Consider the following 13,400-nt stretch of genomic DNA (forward strand, 5'->3'; position numbering starts at 1 on the left):
CTGTGTCTGGCTGTACCTTCGTGTCGTCGAGAATGGACAGGTGGGGGTCGAACACGTTTTCATCTGTGCATTTGGCGCAGGTGACGTGCCTCTGCCTGCCGAGGAGACACAAAGGTGGGCGCCACAGTAGCGAGAAGTGAACTACCTCACCTGGTACACAGGAGGTCGTGGTTTCAATCTCGACCCTGATGCCTGCTGCTATATATTTGGAGTTTGCGTGTTCTCCCCCTGGTTTTTCTCCGCGTCTCCTGGTTTTTCCCTCAACATCAAGAATCAACGTCACACGCTTACAGCATTTGGCTGCTCTAAATTGCCAAGCGATGAGCCACTTCGTTGAATTGTCATTTGTTATCGCCAGGTCGCTTCTGAAAAAGAGCTAAATAGTTTACCGGGGGCCTCACCTGGTAAAATAAAAAACAGTTTTACTTATTATTAGTTTAGTTTAGATTCACAGGAGAATAAGAGAATCTCTTGGCTCACCGAACCAGCTGAGCCAGGCAGGCCTGGCAGTAGCGGTGGCCGCATTGCGTCTGCACCGGCGTGCGCAGCAGCAGGCAGCAGTGGCAGCACAGGTGCTTGGGGTCGGGCGCCGAGCCCAGGATGGCCGGGTTCAGTCCCGCCGCAGCCGCAGCCTCCGCCTCTGCCTCCGCCGTCTCGTCCCCCTGGCCGTCGTGGCCGACGGCGTCCCTCCCGGCGATCGACTCCGGCCCATGTGCGCTCGCTGGCACCGCGTGGGCCATGCACGGCTCAGAGGGGCCTGGAGGGAGGGAGGGAGGGAATTTGAGCACATTTGGTGTACTGGCCACCCACCCACTCACTAACAGCACTTGCCTCAGCAGCTCATGTGGGCTACACAGGGAGGGAGTTTCTTTTGCCTGTGTCTGTGTGCCATTGTTCTTCGTGTAGACAATGGCGACTGCTAATAGAGTGGGTGGCCAAGTGCCGTCTGAGCTACATGGGTGGGACCTTGATCTACGTACTCATGCCTGAGCCCATTGTTCTGTCTGGAAACAAGAATCGCTGTCATTGGGTATAAGTGGTGATATTAAAGACACAAGCCACAACAGTGCGATTGTGGCCATGCAACTCAAACTATGGACCATAGAGAATCAGAATATCTATCATGGAAGAATACGATGAGCTATAAAGCTCTCTTTCTGAGATGTCCAGTAGGGGCTGGCCAGAAGGTTACAGTACCAAACAATAAAAAAACATGATAGGAGTGCAAAGGATAGGATGCAAGTCACTGAAAATTTAATAAAAAGTAAACAAGTACAAATTGCAAAAGTAAATCAATTCCTGCCGATGTGTCAATACTAATGCAAGCTTGGGCAAGGCAGCCAAAAACAAATCTACAACAAAAAAAGTCCCAGGCAACACCAAGACAACACAGTAGTCCCTCAATAAAACTGCACATTAAAATGTAACTATCCATACATGATTTAAAGCTTTCGTGACTGCAATGATTCATATTCTTGGTTCTTTCGGTAAAGTCACGTTGAAGGGAAACAATAAAATATATATACACCCCTTCGTCCCATTGTCTCTACTATCAACTCCCCCACCTACAAACTGGCTCGTTTTCTGTCTGAAATCCTGCGGCCTTTCACTGGAAAAACCACCTCTGCGGTACAAAATTCTACTCACCTGGTATCGACATTCAAGGGTATTTCCCTGTCCCCAGATGACCTGCTTGTCAGTTTTGATGTAGTTTCCTTATTCACCAAAGTTCCTGTACCTGACACCATCGCAATCATTGAAGACTTGGTTCATCAAGGACTAAACACTGAGGTACCCCCCCCTGGTGAGACACTGTTTAACCAATACATACTTCACTTGGAATGGAACTTTCTACAAACAAACTGAGGGCACCCCAATGGGCTCCCCCCTATCTCCGGTTATAGCCAACATTTTCATGGAGAAATTTGAGACTGACGCCATCCAGACTGACACTCTGAGCCCAATCTTATGGAAGAGGTACGTGGATGACACTTTTGTCATCTGGCCACATGGCCGGCCTGCTCTAGACCAATTCTTCGACCACATCAATTCCATACACCCAGCCATCAGATTAACCATGGAAGTCGAAAAAGATGGCAGGCTACCTTTTTTGGATGTCCTAATAAAAAAGAGACCTGATGGTTCAATGAGCCACTGTCTACAGGAAAGCTACCCATACGGATGCTTATCTGAAACCGAAGAATTATCTCATCAAGACTCTGCACCATAGAGCCCAATGCATATCCGACCAGGAACACATAGGCAGTGAACTCAAGCACGTACACCAAGCTCTTAAGGCTAATGGTTACTCCGACATATACAATCCGCAAAGCTATCACTCAAACCATGAAGAAGGACCCTCTTGAGGAGCCTTTCAAAACCATCACTTTACCCTACATTGCGGGGATCACAAAAAATATCTCCAAAATCTTGAATAAACACAAGATCTAGGTCCGTTTCAACACATTGCATAAAATCCGTGATCTGGTTCCGTCTGTAAAAGATGCGATTCCGGACATACAGTACCCTGGTGTCTACAAACTAAGTTGCCTCTGTGGTAGTAGTTACATTGGAGAAACCAAACGACATGTCTCCGACCGCATTCGTGAACACAAAGCAGACCTTAAACACGGTAGGACCAACACCTCGGCCGTGGCAGATCACTGTTATAATTCAATAGGCTCACATGACATTGACTTCTCCAAGACAGAGGTTCTTTGCAAGCCATCTGGCTACCATGAGAGATTCGTTCATGGGGCTATTCACATATACAAACACAGAGACAATTTCAACCGAGAAGATGGATTATGGCTTAGCAATCATTTTTTGGGTCTTAATTGATTGTTCACGCTTATGGTGGCTTTCAGACAGCATACATTAATTTTTCGTTTTCCCCCTCGGACTCGTCCATCTAAACAAACTGTCAAATCGCTATCCGTGGTGCTAACGTTTAAAAATAAATACAAACCGCCACTTATTTCAAATGTTCTTGCCGTTGGTTTTCACACCTGATGATGACTACTTGTGTTGCAGTCAAAACGTCGTGAGAATTTTATTGTTTTATATATATTTTATTATTTTATTGTTTCCCTTCAACGTGACTTTACCGAAAGAACCAAGAATATAAATATCCATACATGGGTAAAGGTCAGTTACATATCAAATTTGCGAAGAAACCATAGACCCATGGAGACCCACAGAGGCATGAAAATCAAGCCACAGTAAACCCACTGTGGAAGTCTATGGGTCAGTGCTCGTGTATGGTTCAAGTGTTAGTCTATGGTTCAAGTGTTATTCTATGGGTCAGTGTTAGTCTTTGGGTCAATATTCATCTATGAGTCAGTGTTAGTCTATGGTTCTATTGTTAGTCTATGGGTCAGTGTTAGTTTGTGGTTCCAGTGTTGGTCTATAGTTCCAGTGTTATTCTATGGGTCAGTGTTAGTCTATGGGTCAGTGTTAGTCTATGGTTCAAGTGTTAGTCTATGGTTCCAGGGTTAGTCTATGAGTCAGTGTTAGTCTATGGGTCAGTTTTAGTCTATGGGTCAGTGTTAGGCTATAGTTCCAGTGTTAGTCTATGGGTCAGTGTTAGTCTATGGGTCAGTGTTAGTCTATGGGTCAGTGTTAGTCTATGGGTCAGTTTTAACATATGGTTCTGGTGTTAGTCTATGGGCTAAGTGTTAGTCTATGGTTCAAGTGTTAGTCTATGGGTCAGTGTTAGTCTATGGGTCAGTGTTAGTCTATGGTTCAAGTGTTAGTCTATGGGTCAGTGTTAGTCTATGGTTCAAGTGTTAGTCTATGGGTCAGTGTTAGTCTATGGGTCAGTGTTAGTCTATGGTTCAAGTGTTAGTCTATGGGTCAGTGTTATTCTATGGGTCAGTGTTAGTCTATGGGTCAGTGTTATTCTATGGGTCAGTGTTAGTCAACGGTTCCAGTGTTAGTCTATGGGTCAGTGTTAGGCTATAGTTCCAGTGTTAGTCTATGGGTCAGTGTTAGTCTATGGGTCAGTGTTAGTCTATGGGTCAGTGTTAGTCTATGGGTCAGTGTTAGTCTATGGGTCAGTTTTAGCCTATGGTTCTGGTGTTAGTCTATGGGCTAAGTGTTAGTCTATGGTTCAAGTGTTAGTCTATGGGTCAGTGTTAGTCTATGGGTCAGTGTTAGTCTATGGTTCAAGTGTTAGTCTATGGGTCAGTGTTAGTCTATGGTTCAAGTGTTAGTCTATGGGTCAGTGTTAGTCTATGGGTCAGTGTTAGTCTATGGTTCAAGTGTTAGTCTATGGGTCTGTGTTAGTCTATGATTCCAGTGTTATTCTATGGGTCAGTGTTAGTCTATGGGTCAGTGTTATTCTATGGGTCAGTGTTAGCCAACGGTTCCAGTGTTAGTCTATGGGTCAGTGTTAGTCTATGGGTCAGTGTTAGTCTATGGTTCCAGTGTTAGTCTATGGGTCAGTGTTAGTCTATGGGTCAGTGTTAGTCTATGGGTCAGTGTTAGTTTATGAGTCAGTGTTAGTCTATGGGTCAGTGTTAGTCTATGGGTCAGTGTTAGTTTATGGGTCAGTGTTAGTCTATGGGTCAGTGTTAGTCTATAGTTCCAGTGTTATTCAATGGGTCTGTGTTATTCTATGGGTCAGTGTTAGTCTATGGGTCAGTGTTAGGCTATGGGTCAGTGTTAGTCTATGGGTCAGTGTTAGTCTATGGGTCAGTGTTAGTCTATAGGTCAGTGTTAGTCTATAGTCAGTGTTAGTCTATGGGTCAGTGTTAGTCTATGGGTCAGTGTCAGTCTATGGGTCAGTGAGTGTCTATGGTTCCAGTGTTATTCTATGGGTCAGTGCTAGTCTATGGTTCCAGTGTTAGTCTATGGTTCCAGTGTTAGTCTATGGGTCAGTGTTGGTCTATGGGTCAGTGTTAGTCTATGGGTCAGTGTTATTCTATGGGTCAGTGTTAGTCTATGGGTCAGTGTCTAAAGTAAACCCACTCAATGGAGGAACAGCGACACGACAAGGACTCTCTCTGCTGAAGCCCTCTTGTTGTGGCGAGCAGCAGCAGTGAGACTTCCACTTTGGCTTCTAGTTCCTGAACCGTATTGTTGCTGCGATAGGCTATAAATAAAATCTAGCTTATTTATTATTATTATTCAGGTGGAGCACATTGACTTTTCTGTGAATTTTCTTATTCTTAAAATTCCCCTGGCCCGCCCCCATATCCGTGCGATTCGTCCGCCCATATCTGCGGGATTAGTCGAACACAACGCATGGCGCCGTGTTCCGGTTTCGCGTCCGCGTCGAGCCGTCTGCTTATTCTATCAAAAAAGACGTCTCACTCGTGACGCCAACGCACGGTACCCCAATCATCGCTCTCGCAGAGGACGACTCAAGACGGACCAGGAGGAACCACAGATGATAAGCGAGGGCGGTGGCGGCGGCGGCAGCAGCGACTACGCGGTGAGGAGCCGTCGCTTCAAACAATTGCCCGAGCGTTGCAGTCCTCTTTATGTCAAGGTATTATCGGCACCAATCAATGACAAGTGTTCGCAGTGCGGGAGGAAACCGGAGCACCCGGAGAAAACCCACACGTGCGTACGAGGGGGAAACACTCGATCCTGTACAGACGGAACAGGTAATAGAATCCACGGTTTTGCTCTTACCGCCTTCTCCTGGCAGAACAAGTGTTCAATGCCCATCGCAAGGGAGTTCCATGACCGTGTGTGATCCACCAACAGTCGCAGGCTGCACAGTGTTGAATTACAGGCCAGGTGGCACCACCACCACCCAGCTAAAATAAATAATATATATTTTTCACGAACATTTTCTAAATATTACTATTACGCTTATTTTCCCAGCAAAGCCCGAGTCTCAAGTCTCCTTTTGAGGAGCGTCTTGGCGAGTCGCCCTTCAAAAAAGAGCTTCTTAGCTCAATGGGCTTTACTTGGGAAATAAACTTCTGATTCAGATAATTTTTTCAGAGGTGGGGGTTGGGACTTTTTTGCTAATGTATGATCCTCAACGGAGTGATGTGCATGGTAATTATTCAGCCTTGGGGATGTTTTGGCCAATACTGGGTTACACTGTCAGTGGTTAATCTTTAGCACCCATGCAGAACTACCATAAAGTGGCGGTGATGTGACCACAGCGCTTGTGCCAGGTTCGATGCACTTTAGTGCACACTTTGAGGCCACGTGAAGAATCGAAGGGTCTCTGCTAGCCGGTCACGAGACAGACTGACCGAGATGACTGGCTGTTGCACCACCACCTGTGCTCCCCATTGTGCCAACTCGCTGTATTTTACTCGCCAAGTGCAACGCTCGTTGTTGTGAGCGTCGCTTCTCCAACCACTGCTGTTGTTGGGAGGGCGACCGCCTCTACTGCCCAGTAGCATTCTTCAGGAACCTCCTCCACAGAGGCCAATCTTGGCACTGCTAGTCGGCAAGTCCACTCAGCTCCACATACTCCTGTACCGCATCAGTCTATCTCTTCTCTAGCTTATGCTGCGCCCGTTTAGCCTCCTTATCTGGCCAAACGGAAGCTGCGTGGGCATGCATGCGACATGGCCCAGCCAACGCAGCCTTGCCTGCTGGAAGAGCTCATTGATGGGAATGTGCCCAAGGATTTGTGAGATCCTCACACAATCCAGCCTGGTGAAACAAACCCAGGATGGGACGCAGGCTGGCCTAAAAGTTTTAAACTGGCGCAAATATTCCATGAGAGCGAAACGGTGGCTAGAAGATGTAAACTACCTCGACCTGGTATACAGGTCTTGGGTTCGATCCCGACCCTGACACCTGCATATTTGGAGTTTGCGTGTCTCTCTAGCTCTCTCATCATCATCACTGCGGGCAATGTACCGTTCCGTGGTAGTGAAGCGGTAGCCGAGTTCTCGGTTTACAGGTCGATCTACATTCCGGCCATCACCTATCGTCATGGGCTTTGATTCATGACCGAAAGGATGAGATCGCAGGTACTAGGGGCCAAAATGAGGTTTCTCCGCAGGATTGCCGGGTTCACTCTCCGTGATCGGGTGAGGAGCTAGGGAATCCGAGAGAGCCTCAGAGTCGAGCCGCTGGTCCTCCGGATCGAGAAGAGCCGGTTGAGGTGGTTCGGACACCTGGTAAGGATGCCCCCCAGTAGACTCCCCCTGGAATTCTACCGGGCAGCAGCAACGTCCCACTGGGCGAAGAACTCGAGACAGGCCCAGGACACGCTGGTGGTGGGACTGTGTCGCTCAGCTGGCCTGGGAACGCCTGGGAATTCCTCAGGAAAAGCTAGAGTCTTTGTATAGTTTATAGTAGTGTATAGTAGGGAAGTGTATGGTTTATAGTGGTGTATAGTAGTGTGATGTATAGTAGTGTAGTGTATAGTAATGTCGTGTATAGTAGTTTACAGTTTGTAGTAGTGTAGTGTATAGTCGTGTATAGTTTATAGTAGTGTATAGTAGTGTGATGTATAGTAATGTGATGTATAGTAGTGTAGTGTATACTTTATAGTAGTGTATAGTAATGTCGTGTATAGTATATAGTAGTGTATAGTAGTGTAGTGTATAGTAGTGTATTGTAATGTAGTGTATACTAGTGTAGTGTATAGTAGTGTAGTGTATAGTAGTTTATAGTAGTGTATAGTAATGTATAGTCGTGTCGTGTATAGTAGTGTAGTGTATAATAGTGTAGTGTATAGTAGATAGTATTGTATAGTAATGTAGTGTACAGTTTATAGTATTCTAGATTTGAAGCTTTCGTGACTGCAAGGATCCATACTCTTTGGTTCTATTCGGTAAAGTCACGTAGGTAAAAAAAAACTAAAATCACGACGTTTCGGCCACAACACAAGTGGCCTTCTTCAGGTGAAGGAACAGAACTGTCGGGACGACAGCACTTCAATGACCGCTGCTATGATTCGCAGCGTCTTTTAAGCTCGGTGGGAGGAGCAGGGCGCTGAGAATCTTAGCAGCGGTCATTGAAGTGCTATCGTCCCGACAGTTCTGTTCCTTCACCTGAAGAGGGCCACTTGTGTTGTGGCCGAAACGTCGTGATTTTTGTTATTTTGTTGTTGTTTTATTTTTTACCTACGTGACTTTACCGAATAGAACCAAAGAGTATAGTTTATAGTAGTGTATAGTTTATAGTAGTGTATAGTAATGCAGTGTATAGTTTATAGTAGTGTAGTGTATAGTAGTGTATAGTTTATAGTAGTGTATCGTTTATAGTAGTGTATAGTTTATAGTAGTGTATAGTAATGTAGTGTATAATTTATAGTAGTGTATAGTAATGTAGTGTATAGTTATGTAGTGTATAATTTATAGTAGTGTATAGTCATGTAATGTAGTGTATAGTTTATAGTAGTGTATAGTAATGTAGTGTATAATTTCTAGTAGTGTATAGTAATGTAATGTAGTGTATAGTTTATAGTAGTGTATAGTTTATAGTAGTGTATAGTAATGTAGTGTATAATTTATAGTAGTGTATAGTAATGTAATGTAGTGTATAGTTTATAGTAGTGTATAGTAATGTAGTGTATAATTTATAGTAGTGTATAGTAATGTAATGTAGTGTATAATTTATAGTAGTGTATAGTAATGTAGTGTATAGTTAATAGTAGTGTATAGTTTATAGTAGTGTATAGTAATGTAGTGTATAATTTATAGTAGTGTATAGTAATGTAATGTAGTGTATAGTTTATAGTAGTGTATAGTAATGTAATGTAGTGTATAGTTTATAGTAGTGTATAGTTTATAGTAGTGTATAGTAATGTAGTGTATAATTTATAGTAGTGTATAGTAATGTAATGTAGTGTATACTTTATAGTAGTGTATAGTAATGTAGTGTATAGTTTATAGTAGTGTATAGTAATGTAATGTAGTGTATACTTTATAGTAGTGTATAGTAATGTAGTGTATAATTTATAGCAGTGTATAGTAATGTAATGTATAATTTATAGTAGTGTATAGTAATGTAATGTAGTGTATAGTTTATAGTAGTGTCTAGTAATGTAGTGTATAATTTAATGTAGTGTATAGTAATGTAATGTAGTGTATAGTTTATAGTAGTGTATAGTAATGTAGTGTATAATGTATAGTAGTGTATAGTAATGTAATGTAGTGTATAATTTATAGTAGTGTATAGTAATGTAATGTATAGTTTATAGTAGTGTATAGTAATGTAGTGTATAGTTTAATGTAGTGTATAGTAATGTATGTAGTGTATACTTTATAGTAGTGTCTAGTAACGTAGTGTATAATGTATAGTGATGTAATGTAGTGTATACTTTATAGTAATGTCGTGCTGGAGTCTGTCGCCAGGAAAAGTGTTAAAGTTGTATTCGAGGGCTCCACGTTAGTCAAGCGTAGAGAAGAGAGATCGTGGCCGACCAGGTCCGGGAGCTTCGTGCAAGACACCGCACAGACCATCCACTCACGAGCAAGACTCACCCCTCATAAAAGTTAGTTTTTTGGGGTTAGATCGCGTTAATAGAAATGTGTCACCCTGGTCTCTCCTCTGAATTCTTACCTGGTTCAACAAAATCAACTTGAGCTCATGTCTTGTTTGATGCTGGACCGTCTTCAACAATATTGACAAAGTGCTCACACCCGAGCAGCAGATAAACCTGCATCAGTCTTATTTTTGTTTTACATATCACACTCCTCCTGGCTCATATGTTCAACTTATATTTTCTTATTTACGCCTCGGTATTATATGTATAATTGTGTTAAAATGTATTTTCTGCGTAAGCCCGAGGAGACATTTTCCTAAATCGCCTGCCGTGATGCAGGCGCCTTTTATGGACTGTTTCCAGGCAAATCGGGAGAAAAAGGACCAGGCCTCAGGCCTTCGCAGGGTTTAAACTTATTTTTTTTTTACTATTTAAACGTTGTCTAAACAGTACAATACTTTACCGTTTGGAAAGTCAACAGCCATTTACCTCAAGGGAACTTCCTTCTCTAAGCTTAAGTTAGTAATATAATTGTATTCCTATTACTGCACTGTACATCGTCAAAGGCACTGTTGGTCGTTGGAAGCATTCATTTTTATCCATACTTCACCACACCGGTCCATTAAAACGGGTTGGTGAATTGTAATTAAACTTGTTTCGATTCGCCACTTATGAAAGCCGCGGGGAGAATACGAGGTGAGTGTTTTTCCTCTCTCCCTATACAGTAATTAAAATATATAAATACTATAGCAGTGAAATAACCATTGTGTACTCACCCGGAGATGAGGGTGTAAGTAAGATTGTTTTACTCATCAACATGTCCTCCCCTACATCGGGAAAGCACTGCACAGTACCCAACTTCTGCTCAGTTCCAATTATTGACCGTGGAACTGCGCGGCGAAGTTCTTTCCGACGCGATGTCGGGAAATCCCCCGCCACTTCTACGACGCGCGTGGGGATGAACGGGGAATCCCCTTGAACCCACACCCCCCCCACTACCTCACCCCCCCACCACACCCCCCCACCACTACCCCCACCACACCCCCCCCACTACCTCACCCCCACCCCCCCCCACCACTACCCCCACCACACCCCCCCCACTACCTCACCCCCCCACCACTACCCCCACCTCACCACCCCACCACACCCCCCCACTACCCCCCCCCACTACCCTCACCACACCCCCCCACTACCCCCACCACACGCCCACACTACCCCCCCCCACTACCCCCACCTCACCACCCCCCACGCCCCCCCCACTACCCCCACCACACCCCCCCCCACTACCCCCACCACACCCCCCACTACCCCCACCTCACCACCACCCCCCCCCGTATAGCCTCAACAGACTGTAGGGGCCAGTGCTGTTAGCGAGTGGCGCACGAGGTGGTGGGGGTGGCCAGAACCACGCGCGGCCGCCTTTGTCTCCCCAGTGGCGACGTTGACTCCACACCCCGCGCCGGCTTCTCACGGGGCCGAGTCGACCTCGGGGAGGCCCAGGGGTTCGTCAGCACCGTCACCACCACCACCTCGTGAAGGGAACGCGAACCTACCTCGTGTTGGAGAAGTCCATCCAGTCCGAGCCACAGCAGCCCCGAGTCGGATGGCGATCGGTGAAACTGTTCTGGTTTCAGGATGTGAATGCTCAAGTCACAGCACGCGGGCTGTAATATAAGAGATGCCCTGGGGAACCCCCCCACACACACACACGTGGTCGTAAGGGAGGGAGAGCTGTACGCTCCAAACGATACAGCAGGCGAACCCACGGCCTCCTGTATACCAGGCGAGGTAGTTAACATCTCATAGTCTCGCTACTTGCGACACTGGGCTATCAGGTGTGGGTGTACACCAGTGGCCATTATTACAAGCGGTGTTTGGCCCTCCCCTAAGTCGACTCAACAACGCCGCTAGGAGGCCGACCGTGCGCCTTGCCCTTTAACAGGACGTTAAGGATTTAGGAACAATCTTTGCGTGTGATTGTGTGTGAAAGTGCACCTAGCCTGGCACAATCGCCGTCACCGCCACTTGTGTGAATGGACGTGTCCACGTGTGACGACTGATCGTGCTCCTGTGTGTGCACGCGAGGCCGTGCGAACTGTTGTGACTTGCGATTCAGTAGCAGCAGCAGCATCATCGCCGCCACCCTCATCATCGTCAGACACCATCCATAGATCTGATCACTTTTATACTGGTAGGAACGAAGTTGTAAACTGAGTGTACCAGCCTGCAATAGATGAATGTGTCCGTCCGTCCGTCCCCTTTCAATACTTTAACGAAGTGAAATCTCGTGCTGTTGGGTGTAAGAGGTTAATTTGTCCGAAGAACCCTCAACGATTTTGAGGGCAAAAAGGTGGGAAGACGCTCTCAATTTGCACAATTTTATGTAACAATGTCATAAAATTGCGCAAAATTCCAATGTTACTACCAGCCCACCCTGCAGGGACCTGTTATTTAAAATATTTTAAAAACGCCGCCCACGGTGTAGATATTTAATCGTTTTCACCCGCAATGACTAAAATAGCGGCGCTTAATAAAGGCGAAGTGGAAAAGGGCCTCGTGGTAAAACGATATAATTCTGTGTCCGACGATGTTTTAACCGCCAGTGAAGGGTTTAACTCGGAAGATATTTTGCAGTTTTTCAGCCCCGGGTTTGTGTCGACCTCGGGGGGAGGCCCAGCAAGGAGGAGTGGCGGTCACATTCCGCCTTGTGAAAATTTCCCATAGCTCGAGTTTTCGGTGACGTCCAGGGGGGGCATGTGCCCGTTGTTTCTGTGCAAGTGGCGGGGTTTGTGATTCACCATCAGCCACGGTCTAGCCACTGCTGGATCATGGCCTCCCCACGTCGTTCACGCGAGAATTGCACAGCCGGACAGTTGTTGGGTGTCCCGGTTGACGCCGTCGGTGAGGGTCACCTGGTGGCACCGCGGTGAGGGTCACCTGGTGGCACCGCGGTGAGGGTCCACTGGGAGCACCGAGGTGAGGGTCGCCTGGTGGCACCGCGGTGAGGGTTGTCTGGTGGCACCACGGTGAGGGTCACCTGGTGGCACCGCGGTGAGGGTCGTCTCTCTCGGCTGGGAGCACCGCGGTGAGGGTCACCTGGTGGCACCGCGGTGAGGGTCACCTGGTGGCACCGCGGTGAGGGTTGTCTGGTGGCACCACGGTGAGGGTCACCTGGTGGCACCGCGGTGAGGGTCGTCTCTCTCGGCTGGGAGCACCGCGGTGAGGGTCACCTGGTGGCACCGCGGTGAGGGTCACCTGGTGGCACCGCGGTGAGGGTTGTCTGGTGGCACCACGGTGAGGGTCACCTGGTGGCACCGCGGTGAAGGTCACCTGGTGGCACCGCGGTGAGGGTCACCAGGTGGCACCGCGGTGAGGGTCACCTGGGAGCACCGCGGTGAGGGTCCACTGGGAGCACCGCGGTGAGGGTCACCTGGTGGCACCGCGGTGAGGGTCCACTGGTGGCACCGCGGTGAGAGTCCACTGGGAGCACCGCAGTGAGGGTCACCTGGTGGCACCGCGGTGAGGGTCGTCTCTCTCGGCTGGGAGCACCGCGGTGAGGGTCACCTGGTGGCACCGCGGTGAGGTTCGTCTCTCGGCTGGTGACACCGCGGTGAGGGTCGTCTCTCTCGGCTGGGCTGGACGGCATTGTGAGCAAGAGAGGAGGCGAGCCTGCGTGTGAACGGCTCGAACGGTGTTACAACAATTAAAGGTGCCTCCTGCAACTACCTTGTCTCCGACTTGTGCTACACTACACGTGTATGTTCGTGACTGCATAAATTATATTCAAATATAATTTTATGGTATTTCTACATACGTGACTTTACCAAAAAAACAATCAGTATGTTGAACTTCTTCCGCGCCGTACGTAGCCAACCGTGGAGGTATTGTGGCCGCTTCAGAGGTATGCGTCGTCACGTGCTGTCCGGCGACGTCCCAATTGTCAGCACGAAGGCCGCGTTAAAATTACGAGTGGGCCTGTGGCCAC

At 47.0% G+C, this 13,400-nt stretch overlaps 1 protein-coding gene across 4 annotated transcripts in view; it reads right to left on the minus strand.

Moving 5' to 3' along the window:
• Positions 1 to 11,466, minus strand: part of LOC116957399 (TNF receptor-associated factor 2-like) — a 37,618-nt gene extending 26,152 nt beyond the window's left edge. For 2 of the 4 annotated variants that reach the window (XR_012930794.1, XM_032979518.2), the window contains exons 1-3: positions 10,192 to 10,395; positions 481 to 757; positions 17 to 95 (exon numbers count right to left, since the gene is read on the minus strand). Coding sequence is in view for 3 of the 4 variants with exons in the window: in XM_032979518.2 (XP_032835409.2) it covers positions 17 to 95; positions 481 to 757; positions 10,192 to 10,234 (399 nt within the window). In the remaining variant the exon portion in view is untranslated. Of the gene's footprint in view, positions 1 to 16; positions 96 to 480; positions 758 to 9,492; positions 10,396 to 10,968 lie in introns of those variants that run through there. The other 2 variants (XM_032979520.2, XM_032979519.2) reach the window with 2 other exon arrangements.
• Between the last annotated feature and the right edge of the window lie 1,934 nt (positions 11,467 to 13,400).

This window comes from Petromyzon marinus, chromosome 74, assembly GCF_048934315.1.
Source record: "Petromyzon marinus isolate PM22_M1 ecotype Great Lakes invasive population chromosome 74, UKy_Petmar_22M1.pri1.0, whole genome shotgun sequence".
Lineage (NCBI taxonomy): Eukaryota > Metazoa > Chordata > Hyperoartia > Petromyzontiformes > Petromyzontidae > Petromyzon > Petromyzon marinus.